The sequence below is a fragment of the Protopterus annectens genome, chromosome 3.part0, assembly GCF_019279795.1.
Source record: "Protopterus annectens isolate FY-2018-M chromosome 3.part0, PAN1.0, whole genome shotgun sequence".
Taxonomy (NCBI): domain Eukaryota; kingdom Metazoa; phylum Chordata; order Ceratodontiformes; family Protopteridae; genus Protopterus; species Protopterus annectens.
Window position 1 is genome coordinate 312,572,999 of NC_056731.1, and position 23,475 is coordinate 312,596,473.

At 39.1% G+C, this 23,475-nt stretch overlaps 1 protein-coding gene across 1 annotated transcript in view; it reads left to right on the top strand.

Moving 5' to 3' along the window:
- UBE3C (ubiquitin protein ligase E3C) overlaps nt 1-23,475 on the top strand; it is a 2,314,788-nt gene that overhangs the window by 471,922 nt on the left and 1,819,391 nt on the right. Inside the window, exon 8 of the mRNA XM_044064789.1 lies at nt 8,151-8,304. Within this exon, the coding sequence (XP_043920724.1) occupies nt 8,151-8,304 (154 nt within the window). The remainder of the gene's footprint in view (nt 1-8,150; nt 8,305-23,475) is intronic.

Sequence of the window (23,475 nt, forward strand, 5' to 3'; positions counted from 1 at the left end):
GGAGTCTAGGATTGCAAGCACATGATATGACTATACAACATTGCAGTGAGGTTAATAATGCCAATGTGGATGGATTGCCCAGGAAAGGAGTGGGTTAATATTCCCAATTAGACCCATTTTTCTCAAGCGTTGGTTTTCAAGAGTCACTTGAAAATTGTGCTTAAGTCATAAGGGGGGAGAATATGAAGAAAATGAAAACACTGTCATCTGTGTTAGCGTGTCTGGCAGGAGTTTTGTGTATAGTCTCAGATCTTGTATGCCAGGATGTCTGATTGTGAAAATGTAAGATGTTAGGTAGTCCGATCTCACCTTCATTTTTACGTATGGGTTCAGAGCCGATCCTCTGCTCCGACTTGGCCGATTTACAAGCTGGAAGACTCCTGGTTGGCTCATGGCTAAGCAGGTATCCCATGGTGCACCAGTGCAATCCCCAGATCTCGTTTGCCGCGTCAACAAGTTCGGTTGTACTTCTCTTGGCTCTGGCTAAGTTTTTCAAATTCTTTATATTCAATGTCGTATTTCAATGCTTTATTAGAACCTTTATTGTTTATTTAATGTTGCTAATATATTAGGCAGTTATATTGCTTGCCCTTTTTGAGTGCAACTTAGTTTACTAGTGGTTATTGGTATCCTGTGTGCCAGTTAGTTTTAGGCGCTATTGCGCATTTTTTGATTATTAGGTAGAGTTTTTGGCGTTTTTCCACTCTTAGTCAACAGGAGCTCCTGTTGTCTTATCTGTTGTTATTCTGACCTTTTTTGGTCACCGTTGGCAGTTAGTTTCTGCTATATTGAGATTGCTTGTTTTTGGCGGGGATCCGCTTGTGAATTTAGTAGGATTGCACTACTATTAATAGAAATGTAACTCCGTGGTGGTGGTGCTGCGGTAGCGTTGTCACCTCACAGTAAGACGCTGTCCGGTTTGACTCTCAGCTAGAGCATCTTTTGCGTGGGGACATGCGTGAATGGGCGTACCTTCATTGAAGGTTGTGCATCAGGGCTGGCAACTCGGCACGTAAAAATCAATTGCCAATCATTAGCGGACTGGAGTTACGCTGTGGCGACCCCTAACCGAGAAAAGCCGAAAGACACAACATTATGCCTTTCAAGCCAGTGTACCACTTGATGATATTTGTGTAGCAGCTACATGGTCTACCCCTCACACTTTTATTATGCATTACAAATTGGATTTGGCATCCAGGGGTAGAGCATCCTTTGGCTCCACAGTGCTCAAGAGTATTTTCTAGTGAGCCACCCAAGAATAAGGCGCTAGAGACGCTGTCCCATATGTAAAAATGAAGGTGAGATCGGACTACTTAACATAAAGAAGTTATGTACTCACCATAAAGTTCCATTTCGGTAGTCCATCTCACCCTTCATTTTTATCAACCCGCCCTCCTGCCCCCATCCTGCAAGATCTGGATGTAATAATTTGGTTGCCCTTGGTTGGAGACCCATTAGTATTGGTTGTTTTTATGGTTGTTATTCTAGTGAGCAGCAAGCAAGATCTGGGGATTGTACTGGTGCACCGTGGGATACCTGCTTAGCCACGAGCCAACCAGAAGTCTTCCAGCTTGTAAATCAACCGAGTCGGAGCCGAGAATCTGCTCCAAACCCATATGTAAAAATGAAGGGTGAGATGGACTACTAACATGGAATGTTATCGTGAGTACATAACTTCTTTTTTTTTTTAAATGTTGAGTATTTCCCTGTTTATACAATGTGTTTAAAAAATCTGTAAGTGTTTTGATATTTCAAATTGCACATGTTTTGAGGGAGATTCTAAAGCACTAACGAACTATGGAAAATCAGCTGATCAGTAGGTGGTGTCATTAGACTATTCCTTGTTGCTGTGTGATTATTTGAACAGGTGATTGACAGGAAAAAGAACTTTTTCAAAAGTTTTTTTTAAAATAAGACAGTTGAGACTGTTAACCTGGACTATGAAGGAGACTGCTGAAGTCAGTTGAAGACCAGTTAGTTAAGAGTTGCAGTCAGTTACAGTGCTGTACTGTGGATACACAAGAAAAAGGACTCCCCAAAAAAACGGTAAGCCTGCCTTTGCCTTGCGGTTATGTTTTAGATTAGATCAGGAACAATATTCTCTAGTTAGAATAGGAAAGTTTAGTTATTTACTTTTTCTAGAATGATGGACTTCTATCCTACAATTTAATTTTATATTTTTGGTGATTGAATTCTGGTGTTTGGTGTTTGTTGAAAATTATTGATTTACATTTTTTTTAATAATCATTTCACTTATTACAAAATGTTTTTCATTACTTACATAGGTTGGTACTGGGCTATCTGCCCGAAGGCATATATTAGCCCAGCCACGTTGTGCGGTATTCACCGCCCCTTTAGTAGTTCCCTAGACCCTTGTACTAGCAGCTAGTACCCTTGGCCCCTATCTAGTAGTGCTGTTGGTGTGATCCCCGGTGTGAACTTTCTGTTACCCATCCACTCGTCAAGGTTCCTCTTGAAGAGTGATAGTGAGGGGCTCTGTCTTATGTAGATCGGGACCCTGTTCTGTAGTAAGAGAAGTCTCTGCGAAGGGAAACTATCCCTCCAGCATGTTCTATTCATTGTTGTGTTGAGGTTTATATCCCTAGAGCGTGTAGCTCGGGTAGATTTGGTTTTGCTAAGATGGAGCATGTTCAACAATTCTGGGTTGGACATGGGCTCTGTACGTTAGACAGAGATCGCCTCTGAGAAAGCGGTATGCAGCAGAGAACAGTCTTAGCTTTTTCAATCGTGCTGCATAGGGCAACTGTTTGAGGCCAGTAATCCTCTTGGTTAGGTACCTCTGTGGTCTCTCCAGCTGCTGGAGATATCTAGCCAGGTACATTCCAATTGGTGCATTGTACTCAATAATGGGTCTGATGAGGGAAGAGAAGAGGGGCACCATTACATCCTTAGATTTTGATGTGAACCCTTTCGTGATCAGATGGGTCACATAGAAGGATTTTCTAACCACTTTGGCAACATAGTTATCAAAGGAAAGCTGACTATCTACTTGGGTCCCTAGATCCCTTATTTCTTCTTCAGATTTCAGGGGATTACCTCCTATGTTGTAGTTTGCGGGTACTCTGTTTTTTCCAAAGGGGATTACTACGCATTTTTTTGCATTTAGCTTGAGACCATGGCTTTGACACCATGCATCCGTCTCATTTAGGCCCTTCTGGAGGATCTCCATGTCGGCCGGAGACTCATGTTATAGCACCCAATTTGCAGTTTTCCGCAAACTTAGTCAGCCACAGCCCTTCCGTGCTTGCCTGTACTTCTGAGAAGTATATGCCAAACATTGTGGCTGGACAATCAGTGTGTTCTGCCTGGCTGTTTCTGGTCACAGCTGTCATTCATTTTGATATTTAATATGTAATAATTGATCATCCTTTGAAGGGCGTGTAGACCTGCCTGACTCTGGTTGCAGTGTTACCATTTGTATTGTGGAGGGGGCACAGCTAGAAATCTGTCAGGCTTCCCACAAGTGTTTTGAGTGTGTGAGATTTAAATTTGAGTGTGAATGAGTCAGAGATCTTAAACTGGAACACATTGTTCTGAAGCGTGTAGTAAGGGATTAAATTTTGGGGTAGACAGAGGTATTTAGTCCAGTCTGAGGAAATAAAGCGTGTTCATGTTGTGCTGTTAAAGGAAATTGTCGGATTTTACTCTTGTGTGCTCTGGTGTTTTTCCATGACGCTTCCACACTGGAGTCAGTAGTTAGGATTGAGGCGCCTTAATTACTGGTCTGGTTTTTAAGTGGGGGATGTCACATGTTGGTGGCAGGCCAGTGGGATGTTAACTGGATATCACTATGATGGTGAAAGAAGTGACAAATATATGAGCTTGAAAGAAAAAGTAAGGCTAGTGAGATAATATGGCAAATGACATTTGATAAGGTTAGTCATGAAGTGATGTGGAAGGTTCTAGAGACATGAGATAGGGGGGAAAAAAGAATATTATAAAAATGTGCTGTAAAATGCCATAGGTGAAAGTTACGATTGGATGGACAGGAGTAAAGATAAAAATTTAAAAGAAGAGTTAAACAAGGATGTGCATTAACTATTTGTACTGGTAATGGATGCTGTAATTCAGACATGTATATCTGAAATTATAGAAGGAAAATTGGAGATAGGAAGAGGAGATGTAATAGTGATTTTTCTTGTCATATGCAGATGATTTAGTGATTGTGGCTAAACATAGGATATGGATAAGTGAAGTGGTGATACAAGTGTAGGAATTCTTAAAGAAAGCTGCAGTATGCTTAAATAAGCAAAGGTTAATGTGGCACTAAAAATATGTGGACTATATTGCACTTGTAAGGAAATAAATGCATTAGGAGTGAAATTTGTAATGTATGGGACTAGAATTAAATGGTGGAAGATAATGTAGGAAGAAATTAAAGAAAAAGTGAGTCGGTGAAATTTTAATACATTTAAAGAAGTGTATTTGTTAAATATGTAGATATTAGGAAAACTAGCACATTTGGGGAAATGTATATGTTTTAGGCTAAAGTGGAGAAAGAGATGATGTCATTTTATTCCCATGTTGCAGTATTCTGACTGTGGGGTCCTCCGCCTCAGGCGGACCGAACATCGGCTCCTCTGCAAAAGCTTAAGCCTGGTTGCTGCTAGTGTGTGGGACATCACACGCAGGGCCATAAACCAGGGCCTTAAATGTGACATTTGCACGCACAGACCTCAGAATTTGTCTGCCGCATTTGAACGTCAGCTTGATCCCTTTGGTCCGTTGTCTTCAAGACATCTAAATATAGGTACCCCGTTAGGGAAAATTTTATTTTTTGCTTGAGCTTATGTTGTTGCTTGATTCTTAGCCAATGTCTGCTGAGAAGGGGAAATGTAAGTGCGGACATCAAATCCTGCACAAATACCCACGAGCTTTGTGTCTTCTGTGTAGGCTGGGAACACGACCACACCACCTGTAGCATCTGCCAGTCGTTTATACCAAAAACTGTCTGTAGTCATCTGGCAGCCCCAAATCTGTATCTTGAGAGCCAGAGGTTTAAACGATTAGCCTTATGGATGGATCTGGAGTGGGCTGTCGAGGCGGAGCCACCTAAAAAGAAGACTAAAGTTTCAAGGCCTACCACTTCTACCCCTCCATTGTCGGACACCTCGCCAACCACCGGTTTTCAGCCAAATCAACTCCTCTGAAGAGGAAACAAAAGACTAAACACTTGTCTCCTTCCTCAGATCAGAGTCATTCTGATGAAATTGGAGTTACCACTAATGAAAGCGCTATTGTACATTAAAGTGTTCCTAAAGGGTTGTATCTATCCTTTTTTTGTTTTATTCTAAGTTTTGTGTTCTTCTACAGTTTTACCGGTCAACAAGTGTAAAATAAAAATAAATAAATAAATAAAATATACTAAATGAGTTGAATTTCATTGCAGGAAACCAGTTCCAAGAACGGCCAAGCACACGAAGAGAAAGTACCGCAAGTTTATTTTAAAACGACAGGATTGAGCACTTTTGTTGAAAAACTGCTTCAGAATCAGTAAAATAAATGCAACCCCATCCTTATATACCCCTCCCTTTGAGTCACATAATTGTTAATGAAGCATTCATTAAATTGGAAAAATCAGAATACACATCGCCCCATCTACTAAAAAAGAATCTGTTGGCATTATACAAATAAATGCAAACCAAATTTATATTCTTTAAAATCATATAAAAAATATTAATTTAAGTATATACAATTATAGAACAAAAATAAAATATAAATGTGGGCAGATGTATGCAGCACATGTGAATCCTTATACAATATGAGATTTTAGCCTTAGAACACTAGCTATGGATAAACCCTCATTCAGGCTGGGGGGTGGCATTTAACCTAATTTGTCACCTTAATTCTTTTTCCTCTAAAACATCTTCCCAAGGCCCCCCCCTGGAGTCCCTCACTACACATTCCAAGACAAAAAAAAAAAACGAACCAATGGTCACGGTGTTCTATGGCTAAAGCATTCTTAGGTTCCTGTTCCTAATATCCAGGACATGTTCATAGATTTGCTCTGTAAATTTTCTCTTGGGTTTGCCCATGTAATTGTGATCACATTTCTGATATTTGGCCAAGTGTATCACCAAGGGATTTTACAATTACTAAAGGCCCCCCGATCATTGATTCTGAAGACGTTTTTCAATGAAAGCGTTCAGTCCTGTTTGTTGTTTTAAATAAACTTATAGTATTTTCTCTTTATGTGCTTGGCCATTCTTGGAACTGGTTTGGTGCAGTGGAATTCAACTGGTTTGCTGTCTTTTTATGGTTACCAAATATACTAAATGAACTAACTCTGATAAGAAACAAAAGAATTAAATCAAATCTTGTGTTCTGGCTTTCAAACAGTACTAAATTGCTTATGAATGAAGAGCCATAGAATGGAAAAAAAAATGAAAGGAATTTAAAACCATAGCGGCCCATTAGTACGATAAACATTTCAGAATCTCCACTAAAAATCAAATCAAAACTGATAAAGTACTATTTTAATATACGGGCAGCAGGTTATAACCCAAAACTGTTTGGACTACAGTCATGCATATGTTAAAACTCAGTACATCAGCACAATCTACATCTACTTCATCTAACCATGATGACAGCATAGCCACCGAATTCAGTACCTACTTCTTCTAGACAGTAACCTCTCTTACTAAACCCTGTGCACAGGCAGGCAAAGGCAGTTCTGAACACGGAAGACTAAATGTACAAAGCCATGCTTACAGCATTAATACTGGGTGGACAGGAGGCACTTGTGTCACTTTAGGTTCCATCTCTAGTTATGCTGGATTAGTGCAGGTAACTAATTGTAAATTAGTTATGTAATTGCCAAACTGTTAAATTAACAGTTTGGCAAAATAAATTTGTAAAAGTATGTATTTTTTCAAAGGCTGCAAAACAAACTTTTCTTTCCCCACTGAGAAATGTTCACATGTGTAAGGATGAATGTGAACATTTTTTGTATGAAAAGGCAAGTTCATTTCATACCTTTAGATATGTAATTTAAGGCAAATTAGAAGCCCTTTTTTATTTTAGTTATTACTGTTGCTAGGAGGATCTCAGAACTTTAGACTTTGGATATATAACTTGTGCCTGGTCTTCTAGAAAAGTAGAGTGGTCTTGCAAACAAACCCAACCGTTTGCTAAAATGGAGTCAAAGAATCAAATTTGAAACAGCCTGGCATTTCTCCACCCCCCCCCCCCCAAACTGCTCAAACAAAACAGAATATTTACCACATATTTGCTAGACTGTATACCTACACATAGACAGTTAAGGTTTTATTTGGACAGAATCAAATAGGTAAAATTCCTAGTTATTTCTGTTTCACGTATCCCTTCCCCCCAAAGAAGTCTTGAGTGCATTAAATTTTCCTTGATAAGAAACAACAGGGTCTTATAATCCATCCTTTATTGCTTTCTACCAGAGCAGTGGCTTCATCATAAGTATTCTTTAGAAATGTATCTTTTGATGACATTTGTGCAGCTGTTAATTGGGCTTTTCTGAATACTTTCACATAACACTATAAACTAGATGTGAAGTCAAGGTACTCCATTGAGACAATGGTCACAAGGCATTCTTTCATGGTACCATCTATCAGACAAGCTGGAGTCTTTTACCTATTGAGTGAAGGGATGAACCAAACCATAACCGATATGAACGTTATATATTTAGCATAATCCTGCCTACATTTCCTACCCCCACCCTTTCCACAGCCTGACAGGCTGTATAAAAGGTTGTGTTTACTGTTGTTGTGCTGGTGGGTTTTATTTATTTATTTATTTATTTGCGCCAGTGCCATTCTTGTTGTGCAGCATGCTTCATCTCTTGAGAACAGGCAAAGAGCACAAGGCATTGTGGGTAAGGCGAAATTTTTTTTATCAAGTTGACTTAGTTCTGTGGGTGAAGTTCAAGTGGTTGACAAGGCTGAATGATTACCGTGTAGGTCTGACATGGTACTTACTCAAGTCCATATGTTGTGCAGATCTGGCACAGGTTTGTAGCAGTGTTGTGTAGGTAACCAAGTACACTGCAGCAGAAAAGGGTAAGAAATTATGACTGTGCAAATGGAGGAACTGTTCAGCATAGTTACTGGAAAATAAATCTGTATAAAGATCTGATTCATATTTTCTTTTGTGTTTAGGATATTATAGGTCACTTTACATGTTGGTAACCAACAGGCTTCCATCTAGTATAGAATATTGTGATTCTTCTCGAGTTCCTCTTGCTAAAACACTGTTGGAGAATATTTTAAAACCATTGCACTTTACGTATTCCTCTTGTCCTGAGGGGTCAAGGTAAGTGTTTTTTTTTTTTTCATGTAGTTTGAGTACAAACAGCTTCAATTATAGCTCTTAGCTGTCCCTGATTCTGCATAATATCCCACATTTTGCTCTGTCCCTCATAAATTTGTAATTTTCATTGATAGTGCCAGATTTTAGAATTTCATACTATTTATTCTTCATAAAATTGTAATAAATGTCAATGAAAAATCTGTTGGTTTATCAACTCGTTAAGTGAATTGGAGTAAAGTTTAAAAATTGGCCCTGATTTTGGGGATTTGTGCCTGATTCGTCAGCAAAGACACTGAGAGCTATAGTTCCAACTGTAGCCATCACCAAATAGTTTCACTAAATTTGATGAATACCTGTTAAAGTGCAGTACATCTGTTAAGATGTCACTGTTTCACTTTAATCTGCTGCACAATGCAAGTTGTCCTTCTTCAGTTATGTAGATAGTTTTATGTAAGGTTTCAAAATTGGGCTGCAGTTACAAAGGTACAGTGGACTCAAGTTTGCTGTTGAAACATTAATGTAAGAAAATGTGCACTACTCTGACATTTGAGTTTACATGCCTTTTTTTTTTTTTTTTTTTTTTTTTTTTACACCATACCTCTGAACAGTTCCTAATTTTGCTCTGTCCATCCTAATTCCTCCTAAAACTGATGATCTTTGGAAAAAGAAGATGGTTTACACTTAATAAGTAATGGTAATGATTAGAAGGATAGATGACGTCTAATTCAGAAAATGCATTTTAATTCACATTCTCCCATGGCCACGGAAAGTTGCATTTTGATAACTGAAGGGGAAGATAGGATCCTTAGAATTTTTGCACAAGTGGTAGTTCCTGGAGAATACATTGAAGTCTGGAGTACCCACCCAAGATGCTCGAGTTCTCAACGGCAGCTCTCCCTGTGTATAGTAGGTATGTGGCACAAAGCACTAAAGCCTAAGCAGGTGCAGCCCAGCTTTCTTCAGCCTAGACTGGGTAGTGCCTCAGCCCAGCCACCTGCTCAAGCTTCTACCTCAGACAATACTGACTCAGATAGTTTAGTGTCCTGTCTGAAATCAAAGAGGTGTGACCAAGACATACTTTCAGTGTCAGGAGTTCCTTCAGAAAAGAGTTGGGTGGAAACTCTTGAAGCTGATTCCATCTTCTCAGATTTTGAGGCTGATAATCTTGCCTACGTGGGCATATTACTGTCATCTGAAGATTGTCTGTCAGTGATAAAAGAGGATTTGTCTTCTGCTTCTCCACCAGAATACAGAATGAGAGAATCCCTTCCCCAGGATGGCAAAGAGTACTTGGAAAGCCAACAGAGATATAAAGGCTTCATGGTCTGAACCTGGTCAGCTGTCCCTCCTGTGGTTGAAGTCTTGGAAGATGCCTTTGGAAATGCATCTCTGGAGCCTGGCTCCCTTTGGCCTTGCTTCTAGAAAACCTGACTGTTTCTGCAGGGTCAAGGATTCCCATAGATATTCATGTTTATGTCCTCTAGCTGATCCAGATATTGTGTCCCAGGATCCTTGCAAATGAGCAGTTTTGGCTCTAACCTTGAATTACATTACAAATAAGAGAGTAGTAGCTTTGGGAGGAAAGTGCATGTGGCTGCTACCATGGCATTTGGCACTTTATACTGTCAGTCGCATGAGCTGTCTTGTCAGCAGACCTTGATAGAGCAGATGAGGACCAAGGTAGAGGTAGTTGAATATAAAGACTTAAAACGGTAGTTACTGCACTGCTGTGATCTTTCCTTCAGGTGGCTAAGCACTCCAAAAAGTGCAGTTGTGATGATGTAAATGCATTTTGCAGGGCAGCAACAATGGGTTCAGTCTTTAGGAGACATGCCTAGTTGAGGGCCCCCCTTCCACACAGTGTGACATTGGGCATTCCTAATGCCCAGTTATGCAAAGATTTCCGCTTCAGACCCTCTCCGCCTACCTTGCACAGGAACTGTAACAAAAAAAAAAAAAAACTGGAGGAAGAAGGGTAGAACTATCAAATGTGTTAGGCAGTTTTTTTTTTAAACATTTGTGCCTAAGTAATGGAGGAACATTTCTACCAACGTCTAGCCCTCCAGTTCCAGACAGGAATTCACCAGGATTGGAAAAGGGGAGAAAGGGTAAGTTTAAAAGAGAGTAGTCAGGACCCCCTGAGGGAGAAGAAATGACTCAGATTGATTGCCATTCTCCATCCTCACCTAGGCCCAGCTCAAACCCAAACACCTCCTCCTCCCCCTTCCTTTCCCAGAAATCCTGGAAGAAGATTGTTTGCCTTTATAATGATTTGACAGGTAGTAAGTCAGGACAGATGAATTCTAAACATTGCAAAAGAAGGTTATTGTTTGCAGTTTCAAAAAAGACTGCATTTCAAAGGTGTAACACCAGTTTTTACACAGATAATTCATTAAGTAGTTTAAGAAATGTAAGACCCATGGACTGTGGAGAAAGTGCCTCTTGGAGAGAAAGACACAGGATTTTATTCCTGGTTGTTTCTAATACGAAGAAAAAAGGGTACTTGGAGACCCACTGAGGACCTTTCACATCTAAAGTAATTTCTGAAAAAGCCAAAGTTTAAAATACTCGGCATTGCAGGGATTGCTACCTCTCATTCCAAAAGGAGTATTCGTAGCAATCCTTGACTTAATTGATGCATACCTTCACCTTTCTATAAGTGAAAACCACAGAAAATTCTTGATTTGCAGCAAGAAGTTTCCATTATTTCAAAGCCTCATCCTGCAGCTTGTCCACTACTTCCATAGTAGTTACAAAATGTCTGGCCCCAGTGATAGCTTTCTGAAGGTCAAACGGCATTAAAATCTTCCCTTACCTAGATGATTTTTCTCATTCTTGCAGGTTCATACATACCATGATACCTTTGATGCCTTGAATTTCTCCCTAAAATGTTTTGTGGATATCCTACTAACTATGAACAGGGAGAAATTCTTCCTCATCATTTACCAGACTGTGACCTTTGTGGGAACAACTCTTGACACAGTACAGTGCAGGACTTTACTCTCCAAGGACAGAAACTGATGCTTTCAGATCTCTCCTCCATATACTCTCTCAAGGAGAAGATTACTGCAAAGGAGTACTTGATGTTATGACAAATACCAGCATGCATTCTGATTTTGCCCTGGGCACACCTTCATAAGAGAAGGATTCAGTGGTATTAAAAAAAAAATAAAAAAAAAAAAGGAGCCAGCACCTCCATTTCTTGGAAACCTTTATTTTCCTGCTTCCATGTCTCATGGTAGACTCAGCATTGTCTTATGAACCAGGGAATGCCCATTCAGAAAAAAAAGCACACCATGACATTGACATCAGCTGGCTTGGATGCCTCTTGGGGAATCCATATGAAGAACGTCCAGGCATTGGAGTTTTGACAGCATTGTATAAGGGGAAGACACTTCACTTCAAAGAGATGACTGCACTTACACTTGCTGTAAAAGCCTTTTTGTCCAACATGCTAGTGGAATTCCTCTATGCCCAAGAGGACAACATCACTGTGATGTGGTACCTAAATGGCTTTGGGGGGCAGTTATGCAGGTTAGCCATGTAATCCTAGCAAACACCATTCAAGAAGGGAATCTCTGAAAGTAAAGTACTTCCCTTCATATCACAGTGTGTTAGTGGACAAGCTCAACAGAACATATGTAGACCCACACGAATGGATGCTTCACAGGGACACATTTGTGGTTCTTAAGCAGGTGGAGTGTGCTATATATATATATATATATATATATATATATATATATATATATATATATATATATATATATATATATATATATATATATATATATAATGTATATAGATATAGATATATGTACAGATATATATATATATATATATATATATATATATATATATATATAGAGAGAGAGAGAGAGATACCTTTTTTGCTTCTCATCTGAACAGGCAGCTGAGTTTTTGTTGAGGTCAGCATCTGCAGGAGTCTGGTTGACATATGCCTTGTCCCTGGATTAGACAGGTCTTTTTCTGTGTGCCTTCCCTTCCATACCCCTGATCCCTAGAGTCTTGACAGAAGTGCAGGAAGAGAGACCAAAATAGCACTGATTCATTCTTTTGTTCAACATAACAAGAGAAAAATGCAACATACTGCTTCAAGGAGTTGACCTCTTATCTCAGAACGAGTGGTCCGGGCTACGTACTCCCACCTAAACACACTGAGGTTGAAAGCCTGGATGATCTTACATAATTTCAGGTAGGCACAACTATTCAAAAGATGTGCTGAACATTATTGAGGAGGCTAGGAAACCTTATACAAGAAAGTCATACCTAGCAAAAAGGAAAAAAAAACTCTTCCTAGTGCCATTCCACAGATTGCTCCCCTTTAATTAGCAGCTTTATGTCCTGTCCATTTCCTTTCTTGGAAAATTCTGTTTATGGTGGTGGTGGTCACCACTCCTAGGTATGTTTCAGAGTTGCAAGCACTTAAGAGCAGAGGACTTTTCTTAGTGCTGAATTGAGTTAGATCAGTGCTGTGTACAGTTCCCTCTTTTATCTCTAAAATGGTTACTGAATTATTCCTGAATCATACCATTTAACTTCCACTTTTTTCACAAACCCACAAAATTCATGGTATAGACCTCCCTGGATCTACACAGATAGATGAGATTCTACTTGTGTAGAACAAACAAATTCAGAAAAAAAGTGATCAGCTATTTCTCTGCTTTGCAAAAGGAAAGGAAGAAAACCTGTGAACAAACAAGTCATGCCCATGCAGTTGGAAACAGTATTGCTTTTTGTATTAGCATCATGGGAAACATGTACCAGGCCACATTTGAGCACCCTTTACTAGAGTTATGACTGTCACCACAGTTTTCCCTAGGGTAGTCTTTACTCAAGCCATCTTAAAAACAGTAACCTAGTCTTTTGTACACACATTATCAAAGCAATACGACTTAGGGCTGTATCCAGGGCTAGAGCAGAATTTATCTGTGCTGTCTTGTAGGTACTGACCTTCAAATAATTGGTGGACCCCTCTCTCTTTCACTGCTTTCAGAATCCTCTCAGTAGTCAAGACTGCAACAGTGAAAACTACATTGAGCATGCCATAATTGTAGGTGTTTGAGTAGTTTCATTGTTGCAGTCCATATTCTGTCCCACCTTCTTTTCTGCCATTTTCCTTTGGAGTTAGGGTGGTAACCTTCTTTATTCACCCGCCAGTTTTTCACTGTAAGACCAGGTACTCCCCCATGTTTTTGTAGTCTTTCTCATTGAAGTTTCTGGATTTAACACCTTGGGGTTGACCTGGCCGTTGCTAGAATCACAAACTTTCCACTGGTTCTGCCAGAGCATCCAAAGATGGCATCAAGTGATGGAGCCTTTGTACTACCGATGTCCTTCTGCAGGACACAGAGTGTTGGCCAAGACTTTAGGAGAAGGAAGAACTTTGGAAGACTGCTCGACTGTGGGCTACCTGCATGGCAGGTTGTCCCTAGAGTGAAAACTGGAGAAGTGAAACTACTTGAACATCAACAATTCTGGTAATTTCCTAACAATTGTACTTTACTGCCTGGTAATTACACTACCTGGTACCAGCGAAGTTGCTTGGAAAAAAGCAAGGGAAGCTAGACCATATTATTTAGACAGAGTAAAACAGACAGACTCCAAGGTTTTTAAAATAATTGGGACACTGGAGGAGAATATAAAGTCAAATGAAAAAAGACTGGAAAAAATAGAAGCAGCCTTAAGCACCCATTCAGATGAGCTGATAAAAGTGCAGAGATCAGAGAATGAAATGAAGAAAAGACTGGCTGAACTTAAGACTTCTCAAGAAGAAATGTTTCAAAAAAAGTAGTGTTAGATGGCAGAGCCTGCAGAGATAACCTGATATTTAAAAAGCTGAATTTTTCTCCAACTAATAGTACCCATTATGCAGATTGTAAAACGTCAAATGTTGTTTACTTTGCATACTGTGTGATATGTTTTTCGTTCTATATTGGTAAAACCAACAGATGTTTTAACGATAGAATACTGGAACATTATTGTGATATTAGAAATTGTGAAGAGAGTAGCGCTCTTACTATGCACAATATGAAAGAGGGATTTAACCATATATTTAAGTCTTTAGTTTTGGAAATTCTATTCAATAACAGGAGAGGAGGGGATTTATCGAACCATGCAGAAGCTGCTGAACAGAGATGGATTATGCTCTTCAGTGCTGATAAACCTCCTGGTTTGAATAATAAGGTGTCTGAAACCTTTTTTAAAGTCTAAGTCACTGAAACATTAAATTGTTTTTTAGATATCTTTTATTAGATATTTTTATGTTTGTTTTATATATGCAGGGTTTGCACATATATGTTTGCATGTATAATATGGATATGCACAAGTGTGTATGCAATTGTATGTTTGTGTGTGTACATATGTGTATATGTGAGCATTTATTTAGTATTGCATTTATTATAGTTGGTTTTAGAGAGCAGGTTTAATTTCTTTTAAGTGTATTGATGCTACTGTATTTTTAAATATTGATTGTCACTAATTGATGGCAGTATTTAAACCTTGCAATGCTCTTTCACATGTAGTCTGATGAGGGGGTTGGATCCCTGAAATTGCTTACTTTACCAATAAATTACGTTACTGTGGTATAGCTGATGTTTTTTTTCGCTTGACAACCTGATATTTGTTGTTATACCAGAGAAACAAGAATGACCGATCTGTATTAATTTTATGAAGTTATAATTAAGCAACTGTACTAGGTGGTGCGGCAGTACCGTTGTTACCTCACCGCAAGAGGTTCTCCCATTTGATTCTTGGCTGGGCTTGGGAGTGTCTTCTGTGTGGAGTCTGCATGTCCTCTCCATGGTTGGGTAGCGTTCGAAAGACATGCGTGCATAAATGGGCATGCCTTCGTTGAAGGTTGGGCATCGAGCTGGCATCTCGGCATTTCGTAAAAATCTCCTGCCAATCATTAGCGGACCAGAGTTCCGCTGTGGTGACCCCTTACCAGGAAAAGCCGAAAGACAAACAACAACAACTAGTATTCCACAAAACAGTGTGTTTATTGAGAGGAGACTTCATTTGTATGCTCCAAATCCAGCCATCATAAGACAGCTAAGATCTCTATTAGTAAAGATGTAGTCATACCAGCAGAAAGAGTTGCTGTTGACATAATTGTGGTGGATGGGTAAAGTATTAACAATTGGGAACAGCAAAGTGATTGTGAAGAATGATTATTCACTATTTATTAGACAAAAGAAAGGTAGATTTGTCCCGGCAGTAAGAGAAAGTTGAGAGGTAGATGTGAGATTTTAAGTTACTAGATCCAGCTGTCTTCAGAATATTTTCCAGGAGGATGAAAGACATGTATGGAAACAGAACAGGCTATGGAGGAAATAAAGCTTAGTCAGCAGAAAGTGGACAGTAAGCTAAAAGGAACGTCGGTTTTCACTCTTTTATTAAGAAAAATGCCAGTGGAGAGACTTGGTTAGTGAAACATTTTGCATTGTTCCAAAGGAAAATGCTTGAGTGACAGAAAAAAAAGAACATGAGCTGATCACAAGAATCAGAAGTTCCTTGAACTCAAATCAGAGGCCAGTGTTAAGAGTTCAAGAGATTTTTTTTTTTTAGTAAGTGCAAGAATTGTAAAGTATCAGTACCATTAGATGTAGTTTAGACATGCAAACAGTGGTTTTGTAAAAAGTAGTGGATGGGAAAGACTGGACATTTGTTGACTGTATCAAACTGGTGGGAGAACTGTAAAGCTTAAACCCTACTATATACCATTAATATTTTAAAACTGACACTGACTGGACTGACGAATTGACTAATCAAAATATTATTTGCTCTCATTAATATTTATATGAAAATTTCCTGATGTCCTTATTATGTCGTTTTTATTATAAGTAGTTCTGTGTAGTATGCGGTTAGATGTATTTTAAATACAAGGTGGGACAGGAATGTTTTATCAGAGACTGTTGAATATATTGGTGATATTAAGATAAAAAAGTACTCTTTCTTATTTGCAGTGTATTTAGGCTTTACAATGATAAAAGAGGAAAGGATGGAAAGAAGCTACTTAAAACTTATAATATTGTGATAGTTGGCTGCTTGGGGAGATATAAAATTACAATGATCATATGTATAGAATTAAACGGTGATGATAACTTTACAGTTTTATAGAGGTGGATATGTAAATGTTTTGAGTTTAAGGTGTAGTCAGTATTGTTAAGCAAAAGTGTGTTAAAATCAAGAGAAGTTATGATAAACATGAAAATGGTAGTTCTTGCATTTGCAAAGTAACTGTCTGGGTTTTCCACTAGCACCTGCTCTTGGCTGAAAACGAGCAGCTTGCAGGTACAGATAATTAATTGCAAGTGATCTGAGCAGTGTATTCTGAGTAACCTTTGATGTGGATCTGCTGGATACAGTATAATTGACCTTTAACAAGGTAATAACAAGCATTTCAGTATATAAAAAGTAAAATAAGAAATGACGTTTGAACCCAGAATTGAACCTTTATGCAGTCAGTTGCCTCCTGTACAGTCATATTACTTTAATGCTTTAAATATAACAGATTACAGTGTTGTTTATTAGAGATTGTCTGATGTACTTTTTCTTAAGGCTAAATAAAGGTTATTATTTACTGAAAGCATGTTTTCACATTTGAAAGGAGAATAGAAATAAGAGCAGACACCAACCTGTGTAAGTGGCAACACAGGCTCTAATATCTGCAGTGTCATGGTTAACCGTACCTTTACAATAGGCAATATCTGTGGTTGCAGTCGTCAGTTTAGAGCAATCTTTTCCTATTCTGACGGGTAGATTTCCTTTGAAAGTGCATATGGTTTTGTGTGTTTGCTAAGAGTTAAAAGGAGATGTGCATTTTGAAAATGTATTTATTCATGTGTTTGTTTTTGTTTCATGAGTGTTGTAATTGAAATGGAAAGCCTGGGAAATGTGACATGGGTTCACATTGAGATAAGAAGCTGCTGCAGCTTACATACAAGATGAGTCTTACAACTGTTAGCCTGTAGTTGCTGGAAACGTATACAGAGGAACTGTTGTGTGTTATATATAGGAGCTATGTTTTTGTACCAGAATGACTGCTTTATCTGTAAAGAAGGTAAATGCACAAATACAGACAAAAACAAAGAGTACTGAAGTGTATCAAGTAGTATAGGTTGGAAATTGCAGTTTTAAAAGGGAAGCATTTGTATAGAAATGGGCATGTGAAGTTGACAAAGAAATTATTTCACCATGAGTATTCAGCAGAATGGCAGGAACAAAGGAAAGGGGAAATGAGGGAAAAACGAGTCAGTAAGAGTAGATTTGTGGTAGTAAGAGGTTATTAGCAGGAAATATTCTACCTAACACTACTGGAATGGGACTTGGGAACACTTTAGGTAAAATATGTTTTCAGCAGGGAATATTTATGAGTAGGGACTGGAGCCTTATTTGCAATAGTGAAGATGGAGTAGTAGGAAGACCTAGAAGGGAAAATGTAACAACAAAAGTAGAATTCTGAAGAAATACATAATATTTGGTATGAAACATGTGAATTCAGTAGCAGGATGTCAGATAGAATTTAGATATTATTCCCCAAGGTATAGTAACTAGGCTAGATTGGATAGAGGTTATATTTCACAGGAGATCCTGCATTTAATTGAACACTTTGAGGCCCAGCCAATAACTATAAAACCAAAAATTATTAAAATTGCAAGGTAGTAATGTAAAAAATGAGACATTGATGCTTTTTTACTAGTCTGTTAAAAAGAGAGGAATTCAATGAATGGTGTAGTGTAACTTATGTAAGCATTATTAGGGATGATAGAAATTACTTCAGAGGGGTTAGCTATTAAGTGGGATAAAATAGACTTTAAAAGCATGGTAGCATTTAGAAAAAGATATTGGAAAGAAAGAATAGGAATTATTTAGAGATGTTGACAAAAGGTAACAGTATTGCAGAAGAAGAATTTCTCAAAAGAACAGTAGCAACTGTAGAGTGCTAAAGGAAAAATAAAGGAGTATATGGACAATATGCATGAGTTTAGAAAGGGTGTTGTTAAACAACTGTTTCTGATAACTCTAAAGTACAAAAGCTTTTAGCACAAGGACTTGGGCAGCAGAAAGCAAGGAGGAGTTGCAGCCAGATTAGAGAGATGGTGACAAGAGAAAGAACCAGACATCCAAAATAAGTAGGTTTATAGATGGTTTTTAGGATATAAGCAAAGAGCCATTTTAAGCCCAACCATGTATATACCCCATATTTACCAAAATATTACTGATGTATCAATACTGCAAGGAATTTTATGATTATGATATAGGCTTTCTTGCATACATCAAGAGTTCACAGGCTACCTCTGCCCATTAGGGACATGGTGCCAAACCAGGGGTAGATTTTCGATTTCTCATCCATTTTATTTATTTTTATTTTATTTATTTATTTTATTTTACATTTGTTAACCGGGCTAGTTTGGCTGAGTGTTTGGTTCTTTTTCAGCAGAGACCCGGGGAGAAAAGCTCCTCAGGACTAGAAAACAATTTATTAAATTATTTCAATTTTTCATCCATTGGTCCAAGTTACGTTTGAATAGGTTTAGGGATGAGCTTTGCTTCACATGGATGAATGTCACAGAGAAGGGGTACTCTTTGAATCACATACTTGTCCTTCCAACATGTCCTGTTTATGTTGCAGGTAAAGTTTAAGCTTTAGAATGATATGCTGTTTTGCAGATGTGCAACAAGTCCATCAGTGTAGTATCAGAGGAAGCTTCTCAGGCTAGGTATAGATCATCACTGAGCAGTCTCCAGGAGATGGAGTACAGGGATAGGTCTTTGAGTTAGTCTACATAGGTCTTGTTGTTTACTCACTATTATTTTTGCAGCTATTATATTAAGACATATTTCAGAAATGTTGTGATAATTTGTATAAAGCAAAGGAAAAGGGAAACTAACAAAAGGCACAAATAGAAATTTTTATGAAAACCTAGTGTAATCCATGCTTAGAGAAAGATGAAGCAGTAGCTAAGATAGGAAAAGAGTGAATAAAAACAGTGATACACCTTCAGTCAGTCCGTCAACAGGAAGAGGCGGTATTCCTGAAGAACCTTGGAAGTTATGAGGGAAGCAAGTTACTATTTTTTTTATTTATATTTGCTTACTGAGGGGATGACAAGATAATGGGATAAGGAAGGACAAAATAGGGATAAAGGGCAAACATCTGGAAGGCTTTGTTCAGCAATATTTTTGAAGGTTGAGGAAGTACCAGTATCTTAGAAGAAGGCAGTAGTGGAGGTATTACCGAATGAAGGTAAAGCCTCTTCAGATCCAGCCTCTTATAGATCCATTTTGGTTATATGTCATGATTTTAAAACTTGTGTGTCTTTATTAGTTAAGAGAATTGCAAATATATTACCAAAATTGAGTAATATATCAGTGTGGCTTTCTGGATGGGGAGGAAAACATTTGTTAGACTTCATAGAACAATGAACTGGAGTGTAAAAAATCATTACCGTTATTGGTAAGTCTTGATGCAGAGGAAACATTCCGTAGTATACTCTGGGATTTTATAAGTAGAGCAATGGTACTATATGCATTACCTGGTAAGAGTGATAATATGAAGAAGGAGAGTATTCAAAGGGTTGGAGGCAAAAATTAATGTGAGTGGGCTCCTCTGTGAACCCAGGCAGGGATATCTTCTTTCCTACCTCTTGCCTGTCCCTACATCTTTTAAGTCTGACCAGTAAACTGGTTCTCTGTCTTTCCTATTTGGCAACAGATTGCTTCAGACTCTTTAATACTAATACTGGTTCAGGAGGGTTATGGTAGGCACTGAATACAGATACCTCCTTTCAGGTGATTTCCTCCTGCTCCTTTGAACCAAGCAAGAGTTTTATTCCTCAGGTTATTCAACACATGCCTTACCCTAGGAGTCGTATTAACAGTGCTTTTATTCCAAATGGATACTTCAGAATGTCTCTAGTTTAAAATAATATGCTTTCTTGGTGACCAGTTGTAGACCTTTCCTTTTTCAACTGGTTTTGTGGAAGTGCCAGAATTCAAAATGTTGACCCTTATGGGTCTGTTACCAGTCAGTTGTCTTCTGAGTTTTATGGTAACATTAGACCTAAAAGATGCTTACTTTCCCATAACCACAGGCTAAATACATTTCTGGGTCATGCTATCATTTCTCTGCATTACCTTTTGAGTTAGACAATTTGTAAACAATACAGTAGCTAACTAACTCCAGGAATAGCCCAAATTGCATACTGCAGAATATTCACATTTTTCCATATGTAGATGACTTGCTTATCTTTACAGAGTCTTTTGACAGATGTCAGGAGTCCTTAACATGGGTTTCTTCACTCCTTACCAGTCTGGTCTTCCAGATAAATGTTCTAAAATTTTTCCTGATTCTGTCACACAGGGTTGTACTTTTAGCCTGCCTTTTAGGTGCCTCTTCGAAAGCATTCTTACCTCAAGAAGAAGGTGAATTTTTATCTGGAAACTTTTCTGATTTCCTCCTATCAGTCTGAGACTTTAGCTGGACCAGGATTCTCATGATTTCTTTCGCAAAGTCATACATGTGAAAAATACAGTATTTAAAAAAAATGTCCCATCATTCTCATCCTGTTGATTTTTTTAGATCCCAATGTTTTGCTTTATCAAGAAAGAATTGCATTGGTGGAGGCAAGAAGATATTTCACTTTTTGCTTGGGGAGCAGTTTCTGTGGCGGTAAAGGTGCATGGCCTGTAGGACTGTTCAGGCAAACTAAAGTACATAAATGTCATAAATGTTTTCTGTGATCCATGCTATAGAATCTTTTCATAACCTGTGGCCCCCTGGACCATTACAGATGATTGCAGACAGTACCACATTGTTGCAGTACACAAACAAACGGGAGCATCAGATCTTACCTTCTGTACAGGTTGGCTCTGATGGCTTGGGAGATAGCTCTACAGCATTGTGTACCACAAGGATCTTGCATACCTTTTGAGCAAAATGTAATTGCAGATAAACTGAGTAGGAACAGGATAGACCCCTACTAATGGAAATTTAATGTGGCACCTTTAATTCTGCGCCTTTGTTTTTGTCTGAAGGATTTCAGGGGTTCCTATTAGAACAACGAAAACACATTTTGTCGAATGTGTTTTCGTCGGCACGTAGGGCGAACAGTCAAAACAGCGAAGCGGCTGTTGAGTGAATTCTTTCCCTGGGAAAGAAGTCACTTGACCGCTTTGTTGCTTTGCCTGTTCTGAAAGTGTAGTGTGGTCCCTTGTCCGGTATAGCTCCCAAGCGTGATTGTGCAACAGTTACTGACCTTGGGGTTAGTGTGCGGGTTAAGCTAAGTGCATATGTGTGAAAGTGTTTACTGTTTTTTATTTTGCGTTAGATGTATGGTTGACTTACGTGTGTATGTGTTTTCAGCTGTTTACTTTTGTTTTGTGGGGGTAGGATTAAGGTGAAGGTAAGTGTGTATGTGTTTGGAACTGTTTATGTAAATGTGCGAGAGTTACTGACCTTAGGGTTAGGGTTAAGGTAAGTGCATATGTTTTACAATGTTTACTGTTTTTTTTAGTTAGATGTATGGTTGGGTTACGTGCATATGTGTATTTAGTTGTTTACTGTTTTTTTTGGGGGGGGTATAATTAGGGTTAGGGTATGTGTTTGGAAGTGTTTAATTTTTGGGGGGGGGTTGGAACAGCGATTTCTTTCCTAGGGAAAGAAATCGCTGTTCTGTGATTTCAACATTTTCAGCTTTCGCTGAATATGTGTCGATAAAACACCGTTTGCTGATGTTCATCGTGTTTCACTGTTGCAGTCATGACTGTAGGGTTCTCCCCTGCCGGCAGGCAGTCCTCGGTCGGCCAGAATCCCAAAGTCTGGGTCTGGTGTCGGCTGTTCAGCCATGCTCCCTGACATCAGAGCGCCAGGAGTACAAAGCTGACAGCCGACGCCATGTTCTCCAGTCTTTCTTGCCGTGTGGTGATAGCAGTTCGCAAGTGCCGGTCGGCTGACTCCTGACAATTTTTTATAAACGTACTTCAGTCCGAAGACTTTCTTCTCCTACTCAAAGCTAAGTACCCCGTTGGGGAAACTTTTTTCTTGCTCCAGTCCGATGTCAGAAAAAGTTAATAATTGTATTTCATGTGGGAAGCAAATACCTCATAAGGATTTTCATTCTTACTGTATTCCTTGCTTTGGCCCTGACCACGATGTAGCTAGTTGTCGGTTTTGTGCTAGATTCAATCAACGTACGATTAAACGAAGGTACGATTTTGCATTTCATTACTTCGGTAGGCGTTTTAATTATAAAATGTCGTCGGATACGGTTCCGGCTACCGGAGTTCACAAACAACGCAAGGATAAAGACAGGCCTCCGAGGTCCAAATCAGACGATGTTGTACAAGCAGAGCCAGCTTCAGGTTCGGCCGTCGTCAGTGAGGCGCTTTTGCAGCCCCTGTCGTCGGCCATTTCGGAACCGATGGCCGAAACGGACTCCCACGAGGAGCCAACTAGGCCTTTGAATATTTCTGTTGCAGGACCTTCGGACAATGCTCCTTCGGATGGGTCCGGAGCCGCTGTGCAGGTACCGGCTTCCGAAGGGGTTTTCAGGCCTTCTCAGCTTCTAATAAAGGCAAAGCCAAAGACAAAGGCAAAGACTCCTTCCAAATCCAAGACTGAAGCCCAGGCCTCTTCTGATCTGGCACCCAAGTCTCAGAAACAGTTACTTAAGATGGCGGAGGACTTACTTACTATGATTAGGGGTTCACATCCCCCTCCAGATAAAAGGCCAAGGCAGGAAGTTTATTATGACTCCTCTGATCAGGCTTCTGTTTCTTCAGTTTCTTCTTCTGACCAGGAATATTCTTTCCCTCCTTATGAGGATTCTGATGCTGAGGAATCCATTCCTTCATCTTCTCCCCCTGAGGATTTCTCTTTTGGGGAAACTTTGCATGAAATGAAGGAACATTTTCACTGCGAAGGACAGGAGTACTCGGAATCTAAGAAAAGACTAAGGGATTTTCTTCTTCTTCCCCAACATAGACCCCTGGCTATTCCCCCTATTTTGGATATTGTGGATGATGCTTTTTCAGAGGCTAACTTAACTCCTGACTCTTTTCCTCCAGCTCCTGTTGAGCTACAAGAATCCTACTGCTGACCCTGAAACCATTTCTCAGGGTCCTAAGGGGGTTAAGGCCGCTTCTGCTAAA